This window comes from Aphelocoma coerulescens, chromosome 5 (assembly GCF_041296385.1).
Source record: "Aphelocoma coerulescens isolate FSJ_1873_10779 chromosome 5, UR_Acoe_1.0, whole genome shotgun sequence".
Taxonomy (NCBI): Eukaryota; Metazoa; Chordata; class Aves; order Passeriformes; family Corvidae; genus Aphelocoma; species Aphelocoma coerulescens.
The window spans coordinates 66020927-66039278 of NC_091019.1; the positions used below are offsets into that span (position 1 = coordinate 66020927).

General features: G+C 48.2%; 1 protein-coding gene and 1 long non-coding RNA gene across 5 annotated transcripts; one reads left to right on the top strand and one right to left on the bottom strand.

Annotated features, from left to right (window-relative positions):
- Window positions 1-2542: 2542 nt before the first annotated feature.
- DMAC2L (distal membrane arm assembly component 2 like) lies at window positions 2543-18343 on the bottom strand. Of its 3 annotated transcripts, none has more exons than XM_069018678.1 (5): window positions 17991-18082; window positions 17160-17368; window positions 16203-16374; window positions 15573-15710; window positions 2543-5927 (listed from the first exon to the last, which is right to left on the bottom strand). In XM_069018678.1, the coding sequence occupies exons 1-4, from the start codon at window positions 18080-18082 to the stop codon at window positions 15596-15598; spliced, it is 588 nt and encodes a 195-aa protein (XP_068874779.1). In that variant the 3' UTR covers window positions 2543-5927; window positions 15573-15595. The 3 variants fall into 3 exon arrangements, with proteins under 3 accessions (XP_068874779.1, XP_068874780.1, XP_068874781.1); XM_069018679.1 differs by lacking the exon at window positions 2543-5927 and adding an exon at window positions 18262-18343 and having other exon boundaries at window positions 15149-15710; window positions 17991-18085; XM_069018680.1 differs by lacking the exon at window positions 2543-5927 and adding an exon at window positions 18262-18339 and having other exon boundaries at window positions 15149-15710; window positions 17991-18088.
- Window positions 7178-14087, top strand: LOC138112020 (uncharacterized). 2 transcript variants are annotated; one of them, XR_011151524.1, is made up of 3 exons: window positions 7178-7695; window positions 9691-9811; window positions 13154-14087. It is a non-coding gene; the product is annotated as an uncharacterized lncRNA (long non-coding RNA). The 2 variants fall into 2 exon arrangements; XR_011151525.1 differs by lacking the exon at window positions 13154-14087 and adding an exon at window positions 11153-13145.
- Window positions 18344-18352: the final 9 nt, after the last annotated feature.

Here is an 18352-nt window from a genome sequence, read left to right on the forward strand (position 1 = left end):
AGTGCCCCCCACCCTTCGCCCCAGCGGCCTCCCCTCCCTCCTCCGCGGCACAGCCGCCCGCACCGCCGCCTACTTCAGTTACTGTTGCGGGACCTGTCCTTCCTCTGGCCCCGCCTTTGCCACAAACAGGCCCGGCAGCCGGGGTTCTGCCGCAGGCGGGAGGGGCAGGGCTGTCCTGGCGGCGTGGGTCTGGCCGCTCCGCAGCCGGGCCTGGCGGCACCGCACGGACCTCCCGCGCCGCTCCCGGGAGCGCCCAGGGCGCCCTGCTCTTGCACCCGTGCACCCAGCGCCCGGCCATCCGGCACATGCAGCGGTATCCGCATGTTTCCCGGTGCAGCCGCCTACGGCAGGTATCTGGGCGGCTCCGCGGGACCTTTCGCTGCAGGTGGCACCGCTGCCCGAGGTGTTGCTGCCGGCAGCCGCTGCCGGAGCCGCGCCAGGGCGACCCGAGCTGGCTGTGCAAGCCGGCCCGGCGGCCGTGGAGGCAAAGCCAGAAGCGGCGGCAGCGCCCGCACCGACAGCGGTGCCGCCACAAGCAACAACACCTCAAGCAGCACTGCCGCGAGCAGCTGCATCGCTGCCCCCGCACAACTGTCCGCAGCCTCCGCCGCTACTCCGTCTGCCGGCCCCGCGCCCGTGCTCCGCCCGCCCGACGATGCAAGCAGTGTTACTGCAGAAACGCCCGCTCCGCTGCCGGAGACCGTGGCCGGCAACCAGCAACGCGGCTGCTTCACAACCGTCCTGGGACGCCTCCAGAGTGGAAGGTGACTGTGCGTCCAAGAAACTCAGTGCGTTTTTGGGAGGCGGTCAGGTTGCGGGCCCTGGAGGTGGGAGACTGGGATCTAATAGAGAAAATAGGGATGCCTGAAAAAGCAGAGGGACCTGTGCAGAAGGCTCTTCCCAACACGGGTCAGCCTGACAAGCATGAGGTTATTGCTTGGAGGGTGATGCAGGATTTACAATCCAAAGTGGCACAATATGGGCTCGGTTCTCTTGAAGTCATGCAAGTTATTAGAGTGCTGAATACTGATCTGCTTTCTCCCTTTGATATTGAGCATCTAGGTCAGGTGTTATTTCAAGCTGTGCAATTTACAGTTTTTGAGAGCAACGGGAGATGGATGGCTGAAAAGACTGCAGCTCAGAATATGCAGTTGCCTCCAAATGATCCCAGACATGGAGTTGGAGTAGATGCTCTTATGGGACTTGGAGTCTTTTCTAATCCTGATCTCCAAGCTAATTGGGATCCTCTGGTCCTTGAACAGCCTCAAAGAATTGGTATGGGAGCCCTATTAAAAAGCATAGACATGGCTGCTCCTAAAACACGGTATGTGAAAATATCTCAGGGGCAGAAGACCAATTTTTATCCTTTGTGGAAAAAACTGCTGCAGCCCTCGAGAAGCAAGTTGAAGGTGAGATGTTAAGGCAGATGTTGTGCAAACAATTAGTGAGAGATAATGCTAATGATGAGTGCAGAAAAATCATAGATGCATTGCCAGGGGACCCTACATTAACAGAAATGGTCGAAGCCTGCTCTAAGGTGGGGTCTGGGGACCATAAAATGTCTGCTTTGGCTCCAGTTCTTCAGCCTATTCAAGCAAATCCTGATCATGGACAAAGGAAGCCTAAGGTTGAGAGCAAGCAGAAACAGGCTAGACAGAAGCAAAAAGAGAGCAAGGGAAGTGCCCACTGCAAGAGATGGGACAGGCCAGGTCATAATGCAAAACACTGTGAATCTCTGTACCATGCCAATGGCCAGCTTTTGATGCACTCAGGAAATGTGAACAGGAGCGCAGGGGGGAACTGCACTCTGACACAAATGCTTCCCCAGGGCACGGCACCAACACAGGCCCACTCAGCCAGCACCCAGGTATCAGCCGGGCTGGAGGTGCACACTGCAGCAACAGTCATCTTAGAATCCTGTCATGTTCATAAGGTTCCCTGGGATGCATTTGGACCCCTAAGTCAGGGATTCAGTGCACTGCTTGTGGGAAGGTCTAGTGTCACCCTTCAAGGGATCCTTGTACACCCAGGAGTCATTGATGCTGACTTTACAGGCCAGATTTGTGCTATGGTTTACACACCCTCACCCCGTCACTATTCCTGAAAAGACTCACATTGCTCAACTTGTGCCTTTTAAGTCGTGTGTTCCCAGGACAGAACAACAAAGTGGCGGAGATGGCAGCTTTGGATCTACGGGACTTCCGCAGGCCTTCTGGACTGCAGACATCTCTGACCAAAGGCCACAGATGACGTACCCTGATCCTGCCGAATGCCCATCCACCCCAGACTCAGCTCTGAGGTTTGATTGATACAGGTGCTGATGTAACCATCCTCTCCTTCTCTGCGTGGCCTCCCTCATGGCCTTTAGCCCCGGTGGGGTCGGCCATCGCAGCGCTGGGGGGAACCACACAGAGCTACTGAAGCGAGCGGCCTGCGGTGATAAAAAACACAGAGGGGCAAACAGCTACAGTTCAGCCAGATTGCTGCCCCACGTCACTGCAGCTCTGTTGCCCACCGACCACAAACACAAACCAACAGAGAGTCAGTTTATGCGGTGCTTTATTCAGGGCCCGGGGACCTGGGGACTGGTGTCCCAAATCAGGCTTCCCAAAGACCTATCATTTCACTCAGCTCTTTATACAGTTTCAAACATTGGCACACATACAAAACATTAACAATTGATAATCATACCCCAAGCCATATATCTTCATGGTTGTCTAGTCTTAGATAATGCTCAATCGAACTCCCACCACTGAAATCCCCCTTGCATGCAACATATATCGACCCAGAACTATTTACTTTTAGACATGTTCTCCATGCCCAGCTAATTCACTAACGGGTTCTCCATGCCCAGCTAATTCACTACTCCTAACTTCCCCACCCAGCACATTCCATTCCTGTTTCCCAAGAGAACTATTTCTACACCTGAGGCCTTACAGCCTAGCAGAGCCTTAGCCTTACTACTTCTAAAATCCAATATCCTATCCTTTTTGTAACAAGTCCCCCCTTTTGAGCATCCTTCGAGCTTCTTCTGGGTTCGCAAGGATGCTCAACAATTCATGTTGCCTTTTCGCGATAAGCAGGAGGTGGAACGGCTGGTTCTGCCAGAACTTCTCTTCGCATTATCGCCTTCATTATTCGCCGAGAGTGTTGACCTTCCTTGACAATCGTTCCTAAAAGACACTTATATACTATTAAGGCAACTAAAATGATTATAACAATCATGATTCCATACTGTACAATTGAGGATATCCATCCGGACATCCGAATTCCCAGGGAGCTGAACAGTTCTCCAACCCAATTATGTTCTGCCTCTTTCTGAATATTATTCACCTTTCCTTCAATCTGTTCTAATTGACTTATATCCTTTTCTACTTCCTGTGTAACATTCGGGATGTGAATGCAGCAATGATCATCTCTACCATGCAGATATCCACATACGCCATGCTCCTTCAACAATATCATATCTAAAGCCATCCGATTTTGAATTGTCATTCTAGACGTAGCTTGTAACTGCAGATTTAAGTCCTTGAATCCCTTCTTAGTCACAGCCGCTAACCTTTCTGTTTGCCCCAACAATTTGTACAACATTTCCCTGTTTCGATATGATGATATTGGTGCAAAGAGAGATTCTAATACCCACCCAAATTTAACTCCTGAAGAAGGTCCATGCCAATCTTCCCCTTCTTCTAACCCTATGTCTCCAATTTCCTGACTTATATCTCGCTTATGTCTCATTTGTATTTCTGAGGCCGTCAATTTTGTCGATTTCCAAAGAGGACAAAGAGTTGGAACTCCTAAAGTAATTTGTGTAGTTGGACCATCTACCGGCATATGAGTGGTCCAGTGTCCGTGACCCATTACCCAAACTAAATTTCCTGGAGCTCGGATTGATGTAGTTTTACAGTTTAACTCTCCTTCTGTATTTTTGTCTTTTATCGTGTGGTTATATCCCCTACATTCACAGCCAAATCTCAAAAGTACCTTTACTGGCAGTAGACTCACAGACTCACTTGGGCTGTCACAAGTGAAGACCTTAGTGCAATTCCAATCGGTCATTCCAGGTGCATCTTTTCTCCAACTACCCTGTTCTTGATAGGTCTTTGAGTAAGTTTGGTTTTTCCGTCCCTTCCAATAAATACACCATTGAACTGTTCCTATGTAACTATAGGTTTCTAACAAACTAGGTCCCCAGATTGTCTGCCATTGCTCCATGGTAGTTGTGTTTGTAACATTCTGGCATATTATTTCAAAATATTGTTCAGTTGCCGGGACTTCTAGCGTTTGCCTCTCATCGTATTCACACCATCCTACTCCCTGGAATCTTCCGATTTTGGTAAATACAGCATTCGGAAGCTTGTAACAATCTGCTCGGTTCCCCGGGGTTTTCCAGTGTTTCCTTATCACATTTGTCCGATTAACCAATTTAGTTCGGCTCCTAATCTCCTGGGTACAACTTAAGGTAACTGTTCGATTAGATGCAGGCATGTCTGGAGCTGGTATAATTCCCCATGGTATAGGGTCTCCTGCCGCATGGGGCAAAGGCAGACATGCAGTGATTGCTGATACATTTTGTGTTTGCCCAAAATCCCTAATTAAACCCACAATCAGATTCTCTGGTTTGGTTCGGATTTCATCCTCTGGTACCTGCCGAGTCACCCTTGTTCTTTCAACATAAACACTAATCATCCCGGCTGCCCACCAATCATCTCGAGCAACCCAACACCAGTATTGTCCATTATCTTGCTGTTCCAGGACCTCTTTAATTACTAACACTATTTCTTGGGGTTTTCTTCTAATTTGATATTTCCCTTGAGCCACCAAGTTCTGTCCTCCAAACCACCATTCATACTCAGTGTAGCTTTCAGTTGGTATCCTACATCTTAAAACCAAATCCTGCCCTTCCTTTGCGTTATATATTTCCTGTTCAGGCTCGATTCCTCGATCCTGTTGTAATACCACTTCTACCTTCCTGACCCCATAACCTCCCCTATCACCACAAACGATAACACAAAGGTATTTACCCTCCGATCTACCAATCTCTGAGTTCGTTATATTCAACCATCCTCTGCTTTCATTTCCCTGCGTCCACCAACTTGTCCCTTGTACCTGTGGATTCCACATTTCCTGTGTCGTGTTCCATTTCCACCATTTCATTCCAATCTGTTTCTGACACCCTGTCTCAATTTTATGAGTACATTTTATTCTGAGAGGAGGTCCGTCCCACATATCTACTTTCCCATTTGGGAGAGTCACCTGGACCTTATTTTCCGGTTCTGTTTGGGAGATATTTAAAATGTCAAGATTTACGAATCCATAATCATAACTCCCTTTTATCCAAACTATACAAGCATATTTTCCTGTTCTGGCCTTTGTTACATTGGATATCTGCAGGGTAGTCCTACCTTTTTGCTGCTTCTCATCCCAGACCGTTTCTACTCCTTTATCTTGAATTTGATCCTTGGTGATCCATTTCCATCGTGCCCCGACTCTGTCCCATCCAGCTCCCTGGTCATCGACAAACAAACATGTGAGATTTACATTTGAATTCTCCGGTACCCACACCCTTGATTCAGGTATTGTGATTTTAACAAAGGTTTCAACAATTATTATTTTACTCAAGAGTAACAACAACAGCATTAATTTTTGGCTTTGAACACCATTCTTGTGGGAGATAGGGGTTCCACCGACCATCGGGAGGGGACCTTTTTGACCCGTGTGTAATGGATCCAGCTGTTGATCCCGTCGACCTTGAGGGCGGTGTAAGTTGTCATTATCACTTGATGGGGGCTGTCCCATGTTTCCTTCAGAGGCTCCACCGACCAGTTCTTCACATAAACTTGGTCTCCTGGGTGAATATCGTGAGCAGGAGTGTCCAGAGGTAACGGTCAATTCCACTCCAGCGTGGATCTCAGTGCTGCAAGGGTCTTATTTAAAGACAAAACATAATTTACAATCATCTGATCCCCAATTACATGTGGGTCCCCTTGATAGGTTACAGCATGATATGGTTTGCCGTACAAAATTTCATACGGACTTACCCCTATCCTTTCTCGTGGTTTAATCCTAATCCTCAGAAGGGCTAGAGGCAATGCTTGGGGCCACTGTATTTTATCTTCTTGACAAATCTTTTTAATTTGATTTTTCAGAGTTTGATTCATTCGTTCCACCTGACCACTAGATTGAGGTCTCCAGGGGGTGTGTAAGTGCCACTGAATTCCCAGAATAGTAGAAACTTCCTGCACGATTCCTGCAGTAAAATGTGGTCCTCTATCTGATGATATTCCTAAAGGAACCCCAAACCTCGGAATAATTTCCTTGAGAAGGGTTTTCACTACCTCCTTGGCCTGGTTCGTCCTGCAAGGGAAAGCTTCGGGCCATCCTGAAAAGGTGCACACATAAACTAGTAAGTACTTGTATGCCTGAGATTTTGGTAACTCGGAAAAATCTATTTGCCAGTAATCCCCTGGTTGTGGCCCTACACGTATTTTCCCCATTTGGACCTGTCTTCTAACCAACGGGTTATTTTTAATGCAAATCGGGCAGGTGGCATTTATTCTTTTGGCCATTGTTATCATCGAATTAGAGAGTACTATTTTCTTTAGATGTTCTACCAATGCTTCTGCACCACAGTGGAGTTTGTTATGTTCAGTTTTCATGACTACTTTCATTAATTCCACTGGCAGTATAACTTGTCCGACCGGTGTTACATACCATCCTACAACATTCCTTCTTGCTCCAGTGAATTGTGCCAACCGTTCATCCTCCGGAGAGTAGCACGGTTTCTCTTCCAAATAAGGTGCAGCGGGATTTTCTCTTGTCGGTATCAGAGCCATTTGAGTCCAGACCAATCTGGCTGCCTTTTTCGCAGCTTCATCTGCCATCCGATTCCCCTGAAATTCCTTCCCGGAGTCTGCTTGATGACCTCGGACATGCATGATCGCTACTGCTTTAGGTAAGTGTACAGCTTCCAACAACTGAATTATTACTTCCTTATGTTTGATCTGTGAGCCTTGAGAGGTCAAAAGTCCTCTTTCTTTCCACAGAGCCCCATGGATGTGAACTACACCAAATGCATACTTTGAATCAGTCCAAATGTTCACTTTCCTGTCTCTACTAAGGACCAATGCCCTTACCAACGCCCATACTTCTGCTTTTTGCGCTGAAGTTTCTGGAGGCAGTGCTTTAGCTTCCACTATTTCCTGGAGTGTCACCACAGCATACCCTGCATACCTGGTTCCATGCTCCATAAAACTGGATCCGTCCGTAAACAGCTCCACATCGGGATCTGCCATCGGGACATCTTTCAGATCTTCACGGCTGGCATACACTTGTTCGATCACCTCCACGCAGTCATGCTCCAGTTCTCCTTCCTCTTGGGTGGACCTAAGGAATTCTGCTGGATTGAGATGGTTGGTTATTTTCAATTCAACATCATCTTGTTCCCGCAACTGAGCCTGGTACTGCATCATTCTGCTGGAGGAGAGCCAATGCCCCCCTTTTTGTTCCAAGACGGCTGTGACCATGTGAGGTACATATACCGTGATGTGTTTTCCCAGTGTCAGTTTCCGTGCCTCCTGAATTAGGATTACCGTAGCAGCCACTGCTCGCAAGCACCCTGGCCACCCTCCGCTCACCATGTCCAGCTGTTTCGAGAAGTACCCCACGGGCCTCTTCCATGACCCCAATCGCTGTGTGAGTACTCCTAAAGCTAATCTCTGCCTTTCATGCACATACAATTGAAAGTCTTTTGTCAGGTCAGGCAGACCCAGAGCGGGGGCCTCTTTGAGTGCTTGCTTCAATTCCTGAAAGGCCTTGTGCTGTGTCTTACCCCACTTGAATTCGGGTTCCTTGATTGTTTCATATAGTGGTTTGGCCATAAGTCCGAAATTCGGAATCCACAGGCGACACCAGCCGACCATTCCTAGAAAAGATCTTAGTTCCTGATTATTTCGTGGTACAGGGATTGCACAGTTGGCTTGAATGCAGTTCACCCCTATTCTCCTGACTCCTTGTGATATTTCACATCCCAGATAAATCACCTTGTTGCACCAGCTGCGCTTTTTCCTTGGATACTCGGTATCCTGCCTGACCCAACATGTTTAATAGTTCAATTGTTAACTTTGAGCACAGTCCCCGCTCCTCTGTTCCCAGAAGTATGTCATCCACATATTGTAAAACAACATAAGAAAAAGGAGAATCTTTTACCTTGGTAGTTTTCCATTCCTCTAACTCCTTTGCTAGCTGGTTTCCAAAAATGGTGGGTGAACACTTAAATCCTTGTGGCAACCTGGTCCATGTTAACTGTCGCTTGCGGCGAGTGTCTGGGCTTTCCCATTCAAAGGCGAAAATGTGTCGACTCTCGGGGGCCAGTGGGATGCAGAAGAAGGCGTCTTTTAGATCAATCACTGTGAACCACTGAAAATTCTCAGAAATCGATGTTAACAATGTATATGGATTGGCCACCACCGGGTGTATATCTTTGGCAATTGCATTTACTGCTCTCAGGTCCTGCACCAACCTGTATTTCCCATTTGGTTTCCTTACCGGAAAGATTGGAGTATTAAATTCCGATTCGCATTCTTGTAAAATCCCTAATGCTATAAATTGCGTGATCATTGGGGCAATTCCTTTCCTGGCTTCCAAACTGATAGGATACTGTCGAACTCTTACCGGGTGTGCCCCTTCCTTTAATTCAATTTTCACAGGAACGGCTACCCTGGATCTGCCCGGGGTCCCTGTTTTCCATACCCACGGGACTACTGCCTGCTCTATTTCCTGGGGTATCTCCTCTGTCTTTGTCTCTTTAATCACAAAAAGTTTTGCCAGATTCCCCTCCGGGATTTCTAGTTTAGCACGCCCTTTCTCAAATATGATTTTTGCATCCAGTGCCGATAATAAATCTCGCCCCAACAAGCATTCCGGGCTGCTTGGCATATATAAAAACTGGTGATCCAATTCTTTGTTTCCAAATTTGATTTCCAGTGGCCGCAAGAATGACCTCTCCACCACCTCCCCCGACACCCCTACTGAATCACTTAACGGTCCTATTTGTTCATTGATTGCAGAGAAAGTGGCTCCTGTATCTACCCTAAATTCCCTGGGCCCCCCGTCAACTTCCAGGACCACTTTTAGATCTTTATCTAGTCAGCTCTGATTTTGATAGCTCCCCATCATAAAGGCTTGAGCGACACCTTGTGGTCCTGGCGCGAAAGGGTTTAACCCATCATTCGCATTCATTCCCTGATTCATGGGATTCCCTCCTGGAAAGTTACTCATCGGTGTCCCCATCCCCAAATTGAGGGGGCACTCATTCTTCTAATGACCTTCGGCGAAGCATCGGGCGCACTGATTGGGCCCCAATTTACCTCTACCCCTACCCATCATCTGGTTCCCTACATTCTGATTCACAAAACCTCCGAAACCACTTCTTCCCCTGCCCCCGTTTCCTCTGGTTCCGTTTCTAACACCATCATTCCACATTTCCTCTGCCAGTCCTTTTTTCCTATTAGCTGATAAAACAAATCCAAATAGGGTATCTCATCCCACTTCTCATTTTCCCCGTAAATACCGCATCATGGGGGTTATAATTTCAGAATTAATAGTGCCATTCCACGGCCACTGCATCCCCCCAGTTTCATATTCAGGCCATACCTTATTACAATAATCAATCAATTCTCTTTTCCGCAGTTCCCGTCCCAATTTACCCTCCTTCCAATGACTTAGCAAACACCCGAGGGGAGAATCCTCCGGAATATCCTTATCTGAACTTGACAAAGCCCGAAACACCCGCAACGGCATCATTCCAGAGGTATGCAACCACACAATAACGCACACAACTAATAACACACAGACTAATACCAATACCAATTACCACAATATCCAATTCCCTCCTTGCTTATCTCGTCGCCGCGAGAAGCAAGGGCTGGCTCGGCAAAGCTTTCGCTCTGTCTGACGGCCAGCGCCTAGGCTTTATAATCCCAAACCAATGCCCCAACCCTGCGAGTAGAGACTCGTCTTACCGGGCAGGCTACCACCACCGGTTTAAAAGGAATAAAGCACCTTGTGGGCTTACCTCACGGTTGTCCGTCGGACGCGGGGTCGGGCACGGGCTGATGTCTCCCCAGAAATCACCTGGTGCCGGCACGGAGCAGATCACCCCGCGAACCGCCCCTACGACCCCCGGAGTCCCACCTGGGTCGCCAGAAAACTGCTGCCCACCGACCACAAACACAAACCAACAGAGAGTCAGTTTATGCGGTGCTTTATTCAGGGCCCGGGGACCTGGGGACTGGTGTCCCAAATCAGGCTTCCCAAAGACCTATTGTTTCACTCAGCTCTTTATACAGTTTCAAACATTGGCACACATACAAAACATTAACAATTGATAATCATACCCCAAGCCGTATATCTTCATGGTTGTCTAGTCTTAGATAATGCTCAATCGAACTCCCACCACTGAAATCCCCCTTGCATGCAACATATATCGACCCAGAACTATTTACTTTTAGACATGTTCTCCATGCCCAGCTAATTCACTACTCCTAACTTCCCCACCCAGCACATTCCATTCCTGTTTCCCAAGAGAACTATTTCTACACCTGAGGCCTTACAGCCTAGCAGAGCCTTAGCCTTACTACTTCTAAAATCCAATATCCTATCCTTTTTGTAACAGCTCCGCTTAACCTCTTGGGGCTGGGATGTGTTGGCAGCTTGTAGGGTGCAGATTGGGACACATTTTTGACGGGGGTCACTGTGCAGAAGGGTGCACAGTATCCTACACTGCCTTTGCAGTGGCTAGTAAACAAACCCATCTGGGAATCGCAGTGGCCCCTACCAAAAGAGAAATTAGTTGTCCTTCATAAGTTGGTTCAAGAACAATTACAACAGGGACACATTGAGCCTTCTACCAGTCCCTGGAACACCCCTGTTTTTGTAATTAAGAAAAAATCAGGGAAGTGGAGATTGCTGCAGGATCTCCAAAAAATCAATGCAGTGATGGAAAGTATGGGGTCACTGCAGCCTGGTATGCCCTCACCCACCATGATTCCAACGGGGTGGGAAATCCTGATCATTGATTTGAAGGATTGCTTTTTCACTATTCCTTTGCACCCTAATGACAAACCAAAATTTGCTTTTACTGTGCCTGCAGTTACCAAAGCTGAACCTGTGATATCAATGGAAGGTTCTACCTCAGGGCATGAAGAACAGCCCGACTGTCTGCCTGTGGTATGTCGCTCAGGCTTTGTCCAGAGTCCGTGAGCAGTTTCCTGAGGCATACTGCTACCACTACATGGATGATATCCTGGTGGCAGCATCCACCCAGGACGAGCTGCTGAGAATACAGCCTCTGCTGCTCGCTGCTCTGCATTCTTATGGCTTGCAAGTGGCTCCGGAGAAAGTTCAACAGCATCCTTCTTGGAAATATTTAGGAGTCAAAATTCTGGATCAGACTATACAACACCAAGAGGTGCAATTCTCAGGTTCTATTAAGACCTTGAATGATGCTCAGAAATTGCTGGGTGTCATCAATTGGATATGTCCTTATTTAGGGCTAACCACAGCACAACTTTCCCTGCTTTTAAATATTTTAAAGGAGGACCTCGAGTTGAATTCACCTCAGAAATTGACTCCAAAAGTGTGACGAGCGCTGCAGGAGGTCCAACGGGCTGTTTCTGCTCATCAGGTTTATCGAGTGGATCCCTCCATTGCTATCACTGTTTTCATTACTATTCCAGACCTCCATCCTACAGGTATCATTGGCCAGTGGAATGCACAGTGGCCTGATCCTTTGCATATCCTAGAGTGGGTCTTTTTGCCACATCAGCCGAAAAAGACAGCACCCACGTTGTTTGAATTGATCACTTGTCGGATAATCAAATTGCAAACGGTGTTTGCAATTAATGGCAGCAGATCCTGCAACAATTGTTCTTCCAGTACAGCAGGAACACTTTGAGTGGAGCCTGGCCAACAGTGCTCCTTTGCAAAGCACGCTGCAACACTTTTCGGGACAGATTGCTTATCATCTGCCCAGCCACAAATTACTGCAATTGGCAGAATTGACACGCTTCACCTTGCGGCCAAAAAATAGCTGGGTGCCAGTGCAAGGACCCACCGTCCTCACAGATGGGTCTGGGAAAGCCATTGTTACCTGGAAGGAGGGATCTGAGTGGCAGGTGCTGGAAGGCCACGAGTCAGGCTCAGGCCAGCTGGTTGAATCGAGGGCTGCTGCCAAGGCTTCTCAGCAGCTCTCTCAGGTACCTTTGAATTTGGTCACTGATTCTGCTTACGTAGCAGGTATAACCCAACGCTTAGATTGTTCACTTTTGAAAGAAGTCAATAATGCAGCTCTGTTTTCACTATTGAAAACTTTGTGGTGTGCAATGCAAGCTCGAGTGCACCCATATTACATTCTGCACATTTGAAGCCACACCAATTTACCAGGTTTTCTAACAGAAGGCAATGCCAGGGCTGACATGCTGGCCAACCCTGCATGGGTAGGGCCTCAGCCTGACAGAACTGCACAAGCCGAGGCATCGCAGGGTTTCTTCCATCAAAGTGCACATACCCTGCAGAAGCAGTTTCATTTAACGCCAGCTGAGGCTTGGGACATTGTCAGCGCTTGTGCTGACTGTCAGGGACTCGCTGCGCCTTTGCCAGCGGGGGTAAACCCCAGAGGGCTAAAAGCCTTGCAGATTTGGCAAACGGATGTAACTCACATCCCGGAATTTGGCCGATTTAAGAATGTGCACGTGTCTACTGACACTTTCTCCTCAGCTGTGCGGGCGTCTGCTCACACTGGGGAGAAAGGCCGCAATGTCATCGCCCGTTGGAAGATGGCTTTTGCGATTTTGGGCGTGCCTTCTTCTGTGAAAACCGATTATGGCCCTGCCTACGCCTCACAGAAGACGTGGCAGTTTTTGCACCTATGGGGTGTAGACCATACTTGGGTATTCTGCATTCTCCTACAGGCCAAGCCATTGTTGAACACGCTCACGGCACTTTGAAGCGTGTTTTAGAGAAACAAAAAGGGGGAATGCATGGAGAAACCCCAAAGAGCCGACTAGCAAAAGCTTTGTATACAATTAATCACCTTACAGTACCACAACATTCAAATAATCCTGTTATTCTGAATCATTTTCTCTCATTGCAGTCTGCAGGCACGATGCCCCTGCCTCGAGTGGAAGTCTGCCTATGGGATCTACTCCCTAACCAGTGGGAAGGCCTGTGGGAGCTCCCTGCTTGGGGTCCTGGGTGTGCTTGTGTTTCCACAGATAGTGGGGTACGGTGGCTACCTGCGAGATGTATTCACCCTGACCTGTGGCACCAGAAGCAGAATGGGACCAACAGGCAGCCCCCAAATGATGACCAGAGAAATGCAGATCATCAGTCAAATGATCCTTCGAATGATGACCAAGATGTCGACCATCAGTCAGATGGTCCTTCTACAAGCAGAAAATGAACTTTAAGTTTTCTTTCTGTTATGGAGTCAGAATGTTAAAGCCCTTAAGGCTATGTAGAATTAGCAACTGATGTAAAGCCCTTAAGGCTGTTTAGAATTAATAACTGATGTAGTATTGGGTGCGTTAGATGTTTCTCCCATGGCACCGCTGGAGAATCTCTCTGCCACTTTAAATCAGGATCTGATTTGGATTCAGTTTGGTAACAGCCATTACCAAATGGATCCCTTATGCTGTGTTTGTTCTCCTTGCTGCAAGGGATCCTGCAGAGGATTACAAATGCTGCCTTTTTGGTCTTAAACAAAAAGGGAGAATTGTGGATACTGAAAAGCTTTCAGCAGAGAAGTTTTCCAGCTTTCCAGCATCCTGTGAAGTTTTCCTTTCTCACGCAAGCTAGCTGAAAACAGTGTAGAGTTTTTGTACCAAGATTTATCTCACAGGTGCAAACTTGTTATGCACAGTCTTGTTACGGTACACTGAAGAAAACATTTTGAAATGGGTGTCGTAGCATTCAGCCAGTCACTCTGAGAGCTGGATGGTCAAGTGACCAATAGCCTTAGCCATTCTTGCGACCCAAGTTATATAAACGAGTTTGTAATTAATTAAATAATCCCATTTTATCCTGGACTTGAATTCTGTGTCATTCTTCTCGCCATCCCCAGTACAACAGTGACATTTTACTATGTATAAAGTTTTATACTGGGCAAGGAGCATCCTCTTTTTTACTGACACTTAGAGCAAAAATATTTTCCCAGTACATTTTGTGTTCCACAGCAGTAAAAACCCTTTCAGTGGGACAGATGCCACATCCTGTGTGTGCCTGTTGGCCTTTTGTTTCCTTACACATGGAAAACCATGTCTGAAACAGCATTGTGCATACTTGCTTGGAGTCACTGCCTTCTGCCCTTCCCTACCACCAAAACCAAGGATTTGACTAAAAATGCTGTGTTCTCCCCAAGGATGAGCCATTCCCTCAGTGCTGGGCATAGGTGAGGCCCCACCTCCCATCCCGAGGGCAGTTCTGAGTCTCTCACAGGAAAGGCACTGAGGGGCTGGACCGTGTCCAGAGAAGGGAACAGAGCTGGGAAGGGGCTGGAGCCCCAGGAGCAGCTGAGGGAGCTGGGAAAGGGGCTCAGCCTGGAGCAAAGGAGGCTCAGGGGGGACCTTGTGGCTCTGCACAAGTCCCTGACAGGAGGGGGCAGCCGGGGGGGTCGGGCTCTGCTCGCAGGGAACAGGGACAGGAGGAGAGGGAACGGCCTCAGGCTGGGCCAGGGGAGGTTTAGATTGGGTATCAGGGAAAAATTTCTTCATGGAAAGGTTTGTCCAGCCCTGGCACAGCTGCCCAGGGCAGTGGTGGAGTCCCCATCCCTGCAGGGATTTAAAAGCTGTGTAGATGTGGCACTTGGGGACATGGGGCAGTGGTGGCCTTGGCAGTGCTGGGGGAATGGCTGGACTCCATGATCTCAGAGGACTTTTCCAACCTCAACAATTCTCAATGACTTTTATTTATCAGGAATTATGAGGATGCAACTCCAGAGCTGCACAGAACTGCTTTAGTCCACGTCGGCACACAGCAAAAGCATGCTCAAGGCTGCACCCAAGAGCTGCACAAACAGCTCAGTGCTCCTGAGGAGGTGACCCTGCCTGCCTGTAAATCATTCCTTTTAAACCAAACAAAACTCAAAGTGTGAAGAACACAACAAAAGGCCCATACCTCTTTTATTATTAAACCAGCACCCACCGACTGGGTGAGATACTCCCAGAGGGAACAGCAGCAACACCACACGCTGACCGCACACACCCCGACATTCCCCCCACTGCCACTCTGCACTTTGCCTCTGTGCAATAAAATGCTGAAAACTTCTAACTGAGGTATTCAGAGCTTCCCAGAAAAACAGGAAACAGATGCCTATGTGCAGAGGCCTGCCTTGTCTGTTGTTGATCCACCACTGAGTTTAAGCTTAATAAAACTTAATTGCATAATTTCTTAAAAGGTCACGTACAGCTTTTGAGGCTGGACTGAGAAAGCTGGGCTTACTTCCACACTGCAAACACAGCAGTGTCTACAACTTCATTTATGCAACATAAGATAAATGCTAGGAAATCACATACATCTCAGTTACGTGCTGTTGTGTTTATTCCAAATCCAGCTCCAGCTCCAGGTTCGGCAGCGCCTGCTGAAGGACACGGAAAGTCGTTTCTTTCTCTCTGATCCCAGGAAGGTCACTCAGATATAAATATTCAAGGTTCCTGTAAATATTTAAAAATAATATGGGCAACTACTGTTGAACTGTGCTGACAGAGAAATTAGAGAAATTATTCTACTGCAGTTGTTTTGGGTATTTTAAATGGTGACTGGTTCTACTGGAAGTTTGTTTCTGAAGTGGATGCTTGGGGTTTGTAGCTGCAGTATCCAACTGCATCCCATTCCTGAGCACCCAGGTCTGCCCCGAGACCCTGAGGCACCAGAGGATGGCGTGACAGGAAGCAGTGTGAGGTGGGGGAAGCATTAAAAGCTACAGGACACAGTCAAATCCTGCCCTGCAAAGCTGCTGCAGGAGAGGGGTCAGCAAGAGAAGCCAAGGTGATCATTAATTACTTATTCTTGAGCCAAATCCAGCCACCCCACAGCCCCAGAGATCTGAAACAGCCCTGAAACAGTGAGACTGCAGCCCTTCCACCCACCACAGTGCCAAAGAGCCCCGAGCAGGGTGCTGCGGAAGCGCACGGCAGCTCACGTACGTCAGCTTGTGGAGTGCAAGGATGCCTTTGTCTGTGACATTCCCACAGGAAATGATCTTCAGCTGCTGGAGACTCTTCTGGAGGTTGCTGGTCTCGCTGAGCCTCTGCAGACACTCGTCCTGTATGTACATGCACTTCTCCAGCTTGATATCCGTAACGTGCTCCAGGCCATCTGCAAAGGCAAAGGTGAGGATTTGCTTCAGAATTCCAGGACCAACCTGTGCTGGTTGTTAAGTTCTCTATTTGATAACTGCCCCTAAAGCCACCCAGCAACACATTCCTTTATACAGTGGGGCTACGAATCTCCAAAGTCCCTTTGTGGTACTTCAGATATAGGAAAACCTCAGGGTTTGAATAATTTTGGTAAGATTTAAAGAGCTTTGAAATGGGCAAGTAACAAAAAACCTATACAATTTTGGGTAATAAACTATGAATCTCACATAGGAATGTGCTAATGCCAGAAATTCAGGGTCCCCTCCTATGAAAAAATAAACCAGCCTGTTCCCCATTTTGGTTTCTGTTATTTAAAGACCACCCGAAACACTTGTTTAATCTCTTGTTTTGTAAAAAACAGAGAGCTTGCTTTTTGTCTTTGAAGACATCATAAATGCCTGGAGAATGAGCAGAATTACAACTTCAGAGACACCAAAATCATCCCCTGGTGCAGGTGAAAAATAGGATTTATAGTGCTTTTTGCTATGAACTCATTGAAATTTGTGGCACTTCCTTAGTGCTATGGATGCTTCAGGTAAAAGCTGAAGTTCCCAATGTTTTTCCAATTCATACCACACCTCCAGCAAAACCTTAGGGACCGATAAATATTTGTAGAGTAATTTTAAAGGGCAAAAAAACCAATAAAGATTTATCTTGTTAAGGAAGGAGAAAACAGTGCCACTATTGATATTTTGATGCAACTAAAATGAAGACCATTAAGAATAATCTCAGTGTGTACATTACCCAGGTAGTCAAATCCTCTGTACATGATGCAGGAGTCGGTGGCATTGATGGCTTCGATCTTGTACTTGCCCAGGGGCCCCGTGGGGAGCCCGTTGTAGTCCTGCTGCCACTTGGGAGAGCCCTGGTACCTCACCAGGGCCCCGCAGCGCAGCAGCCACTCCGAGGCCGCCCGGTCGGGGCCCACGGCTCGGATGCGCTCATGGTCCACCCTGCAGGACACAGAGAGCACCCACAGCACGGCTGTAATTACTGTAATTACTGCACGGCACAATTACTGCACGGACAACGCTAAAGCTCCCCAGCAAATACCTGGTTACGCGCACGGTCAGAAAAGGAAGGATGTAGTTTACTGAAAATGGTTTACGGGTAACTTTTGGATTGTGCGGTGCTTAGTCTGGTGTGGGGTTTTTTAACTTAAGTGGCAGATGCTTTTTGGTAAAAAAAGAATACAAATACAACCGGATTTAACTCTCCTGACTGTTTCCTTCCGTGTCAGGAAGGACGAAAACTGTGCTACTGGTTAAGGTGAATTTTGGGGTCAAAGAAGACCAGGATTTAGGGATGGGATCCGTGTAGCCAGCCTGCCTTGGCCGTTCCAGGGAAGGGGCGGGGCACACACCTTCCTCTGGAAGGTCACAGCTTTGGAAGGGGAAGCAGGTACGGAATGACGCCTTGCCAACAACCAACATGCAATCTGGGGGGAAAGAGGAGAGTTAATGACAGACAGAAAACGTTTTCTGCAGCATAGGGACTTGATTGTTCTTCTTCACAAACCGCGCAGAAAATTTGAGGGATCTGATAGTTAATTATTAACCAGCGACTCACTCTTACTTGTTGAACACGGCATTCAGCCATCCCCAGAACGCTCTACAACTGCCCGGCGGCGGCGGCGGCTTCCTCAAGAGTGTCCCCAACGCCATCATCACCTTCTTGCAGACGGGAGAGGGGAAAAGGGAGATGTTACTCGGAGCGCCAGCAGCAGCAGGGAGAGGCCGTGCCGCCGTCAAGGCCTGCCCGAGGCTGTGAGCCCGGCGGGGCCCACGGCTGCAGTGGGGAGGCCGTCACCGCCCCCCGGGCTGCCCGCAGGGCCGAGCGGCCGAACCTTGCCCGGAGGCCGGCGGGGCGCTGCCCTGCCCGGCGCAGCGAGGAGCAGGAGGAGCAGGGGCAGCAGGGGCGGCAGCAGCAGGAGGAGG

Excerpts from the sequence above, each read along its gene's own strand:
- DMAC2L (XM_069018678.1), bottom strand. The coding sequence starts at position 18,082 with ATGATGGCGTTGGGGACACTCTTGAGGAAGCCGCCGCCGCCGCCGGGC. Across the intron at positions 16,375-17,159 it reads CAGAGGATTTGACTACCTGG|ATGGCCTGGAGCACGTTACG; the intron begins GTAATGTACACA and ends TTGCCTTTGCAG. Across the intron at positions 15,711-16,202 it reads CTTGCACTCCACAAGCTGAC|GAACCTTGAATATTTATATC; the intron begins GTACGTGAGCTG and ends AAATATTTACAG.